The sequence below is a fragment of the Seriola dumerili genome, unplaced genomic scaffold (genome assembly GCF_002260705.1).
Source record: "Seriola dumerili isolate Sdu_G_001 unplaced genomic scaffold, Sdu_1.0 BDQW01000066.1, whole genome shotgun sequence".
NCBI classification, from domain to species: Eukaryota; Metazoa; Chordata; class Actinopteri; order Carangiformes; family Carangidae; genus Seriola; species Seriola dumerili.
Window position 1 is genome coordinate 1,048,164 of NW_019174321.1, and position 6,877 is coordinate 1,055,040.

At 36.4% G+C, this 6,877-nt stretch overlaps 1 protein-coding gene across 1 annotated transcript; it reads right to left on the reverse strand.

The window, feature by feature from the left end:
* Window positions 1-1,124: 1,124 nt before the first annotated feature.
* On the reverse strand, window positions 1,125-3,596 carry LOC111219335 (low choriolytic enzyme-like). Its single transcript, XM_022741970.1, has 6 exons — window positions 3,542-3,596; window positions 2,183-2,854; window positions 1,964-2,060; window positions 1,631-1,816; window positions 1,303-1,455; window positions 1,125-1,170 (listed from the first exon to the last, which is right to left on the reverse strand). The coding sequence occupies exons 1-6, from the start codon at window positions 3,594-3,596 to the stop codon at window positions 1,125-1,127; spliced, it is 1,209 nt and encodes a 402-aa protein (XP_022597691.1).
* Window positions 3,597-6,877: the final 3,281 nt, after the last annotated feature.

Here is a 6,877-nt window from a genome sequence, read left to right on the forward strand (position 1 = left end):
TGGATTGATCATGTTTTGCAAAAATATGAATAATAATATACCCCCTATTTTAAAAGCTTATGTATGAATATAGGAATGTCAGAAGTGGTTATTCATGTAGAAAATTAAGCAGAAGAACTCAGATATTGTATTTCATATTGACTTTATTTCTAAGTAATACCAGCTTTACAAATACAGTGCTTTGTCCAAGTCTTGTAATGTACAGTTTGCACAAAATTTCTCAATACATTCATTCTTCAAGTAGTACTTTATTATACATTCATAACTAAATGTTATATTTGTTCATTTATATAATCTTTCTTCATAAAAGCATATTTTACGTCACAAAGAATGACCCAGTGATCTAATCTAGATCAACAGTTAATTGCAAAAAAAGGTTATGCAAGTATCTAAATTTACAACCCCAAGACCAGGAGAGTAACGAGACATAAAACACTTAAAACCGCTCACCTATCTGCCCTGCCAGCTACGCTAAACATACACAGTCCAACCAGCCTGAGACCCTGTAAAAATAGGCGACAACTCCCAAGAAAAACAAATATCGTTGAGCCTTTGCATCAGCACACTATAACCACACTGAGGGTTTTGTTTTCCTTCACAAGTGCAGCAGGAGTGCAGCTCCGAGACCAGTTTCTCTGTTCAGGTCATTATGAAAGGAGATGGCCAGGGGCACTTTCTTAATGATCTTACATCAGCACTTCTGATCTTGATAAATGCAGGCCATTATAACCCCACAAGTGATGGTTACAAAATTTGCTGCTGTAATAAAGTGCAAGGAGTCTTTAAAATTTCTTGTTACAACTCGCAGGTGGCAGACAGAATTTGATAGCAATCAATAAATTGATTTTGATTTTTTTTTTTCCAATATTGACCAACCCAGTTGGGCTCATGAAAATAATATAACATCATCCTTCATACTTACTATGATATGCATTAAACAAATGCGCCATGCTTAACTAAAAATCTCCCAGTGGCCTTTGCGGTCATGAGTTTTAGTTGGTTAACTCAAATGTACCTTTAGACGCCCTCAATCACTGATAATAGAGATTATACAGTGATCCATTTGGGGTATCATCATGGTACATCAGCAAATCTTGTCAGGGTTCTTCTCTTTCAGAGAAGCTTCACGGAAGATTCCTCTGGCAGTATGTGAAGCTCCACCGGCGATCACTGTCAACGAGAAACCAATTACATTTACAAACTGGTAATTCTATGTATACTTGGTAAGAATGACTGTTAAAAAAAGGTTGCCATGTTTGGATACGGCGAATGGCTGCGATAAACTGAGAGGAATGTACTCACCGTGTTTGACTATCAAAAGAGCTTTTCACTCCTGTCAGGTAGTTGCTGCTGGCGACTGGCCAGTTGAAGTACTCCTGCCAGTAGTTGACCTGTGGTTCGTCTTTGCAGTTGATCATGGTAAAACCAGGAGCACTGCAGCAGTAGAACTTCCATCTGGGATACAAGAACAAGGTGTTCATTTACATTAGCTATCAATTAATTTCATATAGAAATATATAGAAAACAACTGAACCGTTTTACTCAAGCTGCACTTTATGATTTACCATTTTATGTACCTTTTGTCTTTACTGTAAAGGTAAAAAACAAATGACCATAAACAAATATTCACCTCCTGTCCCCCATGATGGAGTTGTACTCGCTGTAGACCCCAGCAATCACTTCATTGTTTGCACATTTGAAGTCCATGTGTCCCCAATATTCGTTCACATATCTTGACCATTGGCATGTCCTGGTTACCTTGAAAGCCTTGCACGAAATCCCCCAAAGGCGATCATTTCTGTCGTTATTGTGGGAGCTACAACAAACCAGCAAGTTTGAAAACTTAGTTTTGAATAGATAGAATAATAACTATAAGAATGAAATTGTAGCTAATATGTGTTTTTATTATTTTGTTTTCATAGAAAGACAAAGACCATAAACCCATAAACTACAGAAAACCCACCTTCTGATGGCGGAAACAGCTTGGCCAGAGGGGCACTGGCGGCTCAAAACACCACCCAACTCATTGTCCCACTCGCCATTCTTATGCAGGTAGTTCCCTGTAAGAACAAGTTAGTTAACAGTGAGTTTCACTGAAAGCTCTTAGACCAGAAAAGGACTTACAAACTTGCAAAGTTACAAAATGCAAAGTTGACCTTAAATGCTTTATTATTATACTTACTGCAGCTGTAAAGCTTGTTGATTTTCAGAATGTCATTGTCTGACATGCGGATCCTCTGGCCTATTGTTGCTGTGGGTGAGAGGGGACTGATGGTGTCTTGTCCGTTCTTTGAAAAGTCCTTTGCTCCGTAATGCATAACAGAGGAGTAGTCATATGGAACATTGAGGTTGTTTGTCTCAAGAAGGTGAAAGTTACTTTCTCGTCCGCTCAAGATGTTTTCATAGTTGATCTTGATGTAAATGTCCCTGTCGGTTCTACTTTGCTCGTGCCAGAAGCCGAGTGCGTGAATGAGCTCGTGCTGAATGATGCCATTATTAATGCATCCATAACCAAGAGATAATTCTTGAGTGGCCCCACTTCTTCCAATTAGTGACCAACATCCTACTTTTTTCACAATGCTGATGTAGCTGGTCTGGCCTGTGCGGAGAGCAAAGCGAATGCAGGTGCTCAAGTGGAAGTCATCGATAGCATTTTGAATCGCGACCTTTTCGGAGCTGCTAAAGGCATCACTTATGGTGTACGGAACTTGAACCACCTGATTTGACTTTGGCCATCTGCAGTTTACACAGACTCTTGCATTCCTTGTTCTTGGGACCATAACATCTCCTTCAGTCAAAAGGTTTTCCACTGGACTGTTTGCAGAAAGGATCTGTGAACTGACTGCCAGGTTATCTAAAAAAAAAAAAAAAGATTTATTCAAATTAAATTTATTCAAAAGAAAACAATGTCAATCTTTCTATATCATAATATCTGAAGTACAATGAAGTACAATAAGACTCTTCACCTTTTGTTGTTCCTCTGCAGTAACTGAAACTCCAGCGATGATCTCTGTCAATGAATTAAAGCATTGTTATTATGTTATGTCTTTAGAAAGCTGATGTCCAATTTACTAACTTAATCAGTGAGAGACCTGCTCATCTAAAAACATAGTAAATTAAATAACTGTTGGAAGTAGAAATATGGCCATATGACCATTTGTTATCAGTGTACTTACCCATTGTTATTCTTATTGTGGGTCTGGACACCTGTTAGTAAGTTGTCTCCAGGGACATGCCAGTTGAAGTCTTCATTCCAGTAGTTGACCATTGGGGTTTCCCGGCATTCGAATGTGATCAGTTTTGGTGAAGTGCAGCAGAGGAAAATCCATCTGAAACAATATCAGATAAACTCATTATATTCAAAAACCATTGAGAATCAATCACTTTTTTTAAAGCTAAAAAAGTTAATTAATTAATCAATTGCATTCAAACAAAAAAAACACGTGTTTGAAAATAGACTCATCATCATCTTAAATTCTTAAATCAATTTACCATACTACACTATTCAAATTTTAATGCATAATTTCAACAGGCTACCCACCTTCTGTCTCCATGTGAGCCACTGTAATCGCTGTAGACGCCAGCAACCACACCATTGGCCCGGCAATTGAAGCTGATTTCTTGCTCATATAACTTGTAGAAACTTGACCAGTAGCACTGCCTGGTACCGTCCAAAGCATTCAGTTCTGTATTGCATTCAATTTTCCATTGGCGATCACTGTCAGTGTGGGAGCTATGGTATAAATCAAAAGGATTTAATGGAAGGATCAGCAGTACCAGTGAAATATTCAATGAAAAGGTATGTTACTAAGTTACAGTTCTATATGCAGATTGTTTGTTGCTATATATACAGTTTTATCTTCATATGGAACTTACCTTTTAATCTGAGACACAACGTGTCTATAAGGACATACACGAAACAAAACACCTTCGGGATTGTTGTCATAGACCTGTGCTCTGTATCCAGCTGCACAAAAGATGGAGAAAAATGGATTAATAATCAGCATCATCACCATCATTGTAACCACAGCATGCTCATTTTCTTTAGTGTCTATTAATGTGTCTATTAAAAGCGTTCTATGCTCTTACCCGTCAGAAGGACGAGAACCACGATGAAGTTCCACATGATGTGTTGTGCGATGAGGTTGCTGTCTCAGTGTTGTCACTGCTGTGCCACCTGTGAGTAGACTGCCTTCTCTGCCTGCGACTGCTTCAATTTAAATGCTTGCGACAAGGAAACTATGACGTTGCGTCTTCACCTGTGGGCGTGTAAACTGGCTTCTAAGACCACGTGTTTTTGTTTCCTCATACCCATCAGCATGTTGCATGTTTTTCTTCTCAGGAACAATGCAAAAACACTTATATCTTCTAATGACTTGAATATTTACTCTAACATGTTCCTCATAACTGAGAATATTTACCAGAACCACGAGATGTGTAATTAAGAATAATTTTTAAAAAGTAGCACCAGACTACATTAGTTGTAGGAAGACATGTTATTCACTACTATTACTACTTCTGACTATTACTACTACTGCTAATAACAATAATAATAATAATAAAATGAAATAAATAAAATAAAAAAATAAAAATCAGGAAATCCCTGATGCCAATATTTTATCAAATGCTTACATTTATGTCAAGACAACAACAGTAGAATGGTGAGACTCATTCACCAACAAGTCGGGTATATGAATATGATATATGAATATTACCAACAATGCAATAAGAGAGATTCATTCAGATGAAGCAAAAAAAAAAAAAAAAACTCTTTGGTTTCCTTACCCCCCCCCTTTTTTTAAAGCGTTAAAGTACAGAAGAATACAATAGTCTGAAAACAAGCTAAATAACAACAATACATATAACTTCAGTAGTTGAAAAAATCATGTATGTATATATTGGAATATAAATATTCCATTGGAAGATATCCAGAATTCACTCGCTTTGCAGTATTTCCACAGGTGAGTCAGTTAATGAGACATCCGGTTGTTACCATTGAATAGTGACAACACTGCAATCATGAAGTGTCGTGTTGAGTGTTTGTCACATTTTTTGGCACGTCTAAATCATTTAGACAATGATTAATGTGTTCCGGCAATGACATGCCCTGTTGCTATTTTCAGCCCTCTTCTGTTAAAATATTCCACTTGAAATGGTTTAAATAATCATATAAAATCAAATTAAAAGACTATTTCATTTTAATGCCATATCACATGCTCTAATAACTATGGACAGTTAAAATCAGCTAAAATAGCAGCAGCCCCATACACAAATGTAATTTATGACATTACACACATATACACATACATACATACAATGGTGATGTTTCCATATATGTTAACTAAAAGGGTATTCGTTATTATCACTTATATTTATCCTCTGGATATGTGTATAAGTGTATAACATATATGACATACCCATAATAAAATTTGTACATGTGCATATATTAAATATATCTATATGATTAACTAATAAAATAAATATCTATATAATATATTAATAAAACATGTTGCGAACATAAAACAACATCACCATATGTTAACAATATATATTTGATTTATATGTGCAAGTTTATTGAAATAATATAAATATATGCTTATGTATACTTTTTTAAAATTAATTTATCAATATATCAACATATATTGACAGGCTTTGGGATGGATATATATTAATGTAATATATGTATATATGACTTTTCTAAAATGCTAATTTGGTGCCCGATGTCGAGGTCAAGTACAAGCAACAGTTTCATCATCAAAAATCTGAAACTGCCATGCATGACATGGCAGTTTCAGACACTGCTCATCAATGGCCATCAAACTTTGCAAAACAAAAGAGCCAGAACCATGACACACATAAGTGTAAGTAATAGTGCAGCTTCAAAACAACAAGGAAGTCATTGTCTGTCTTGCTAAATATTATTCACAGTCAGTGGTGAGTCATTCTGGGAAATCTACCATGACATTCAGGTGAGAGTCATTTATTCATTAAAAATATCTTCCTGATGGTTCATTATTTTACTTGGTTTCTTATAATTATTAGGCCACTGATAATTATGGTTAAACGTAGCCGCTGTGACCTCGCCCATAGGTTTCTGTAGAACAGTTGAGTGGGCAGCTCCGCTGTTATATAAACCCCCCCCCCAACTAATCAAAAGAAAAAATAAAAGAAATTAATATTCACACATTCATTCTCAGATGGAGTATGGATTGTCAAACATGACATGCAAAAATACCACAAAGACAATATTTTATATTTCATTCCTCATTGGATGTTTGTGCATTAAAATGTATATAGTAACAGGACGAGCTAACAACTGTATGCCCAGCGGAGCTCATCTCTGCATCCATCAGTCTTAGGTTCAGGTCAGGGGGCTCCTGCTGTTCTCACTTGTTCCGTTACAGCCCTCTACTTTCTTCACCAGCAGAAGCCTGCATGGTGTTGCATCAGGATTGGCTCGGGCAGTATATCATTTTGTAAATTTGCAATGCACCCCCCCTGCAGAGGACAGCAAGGAAAACTTATAGAGCTATTTCAAAAGGTGTAGACTGTAAAAATAACCAAAAAGACGACAGTAGAGGTGAGGATGGAGTTGTTGACCGCTTGTTTCTCCCATTAAAATGAGGTTAGTAGGAATGGATGTGGGTCACTGCAAACAGTTCCTAACCTGCTAATGTGAGACATTTGTTGGAGAAAATGCCCTGCATATTTTTGACTTTTCACAGAATTGGTGTCCTGCTGATTAACAGCAGAGCTCTGGGCTTTGTATTTTTTATTATTATTATTGAGATTATTTTTGTTGTTATTTTTATTTCTTACTCATGGAAAAATAAAAACTTATTTACTATTAAAAGTGAATTATTCTTTTCATGAATTA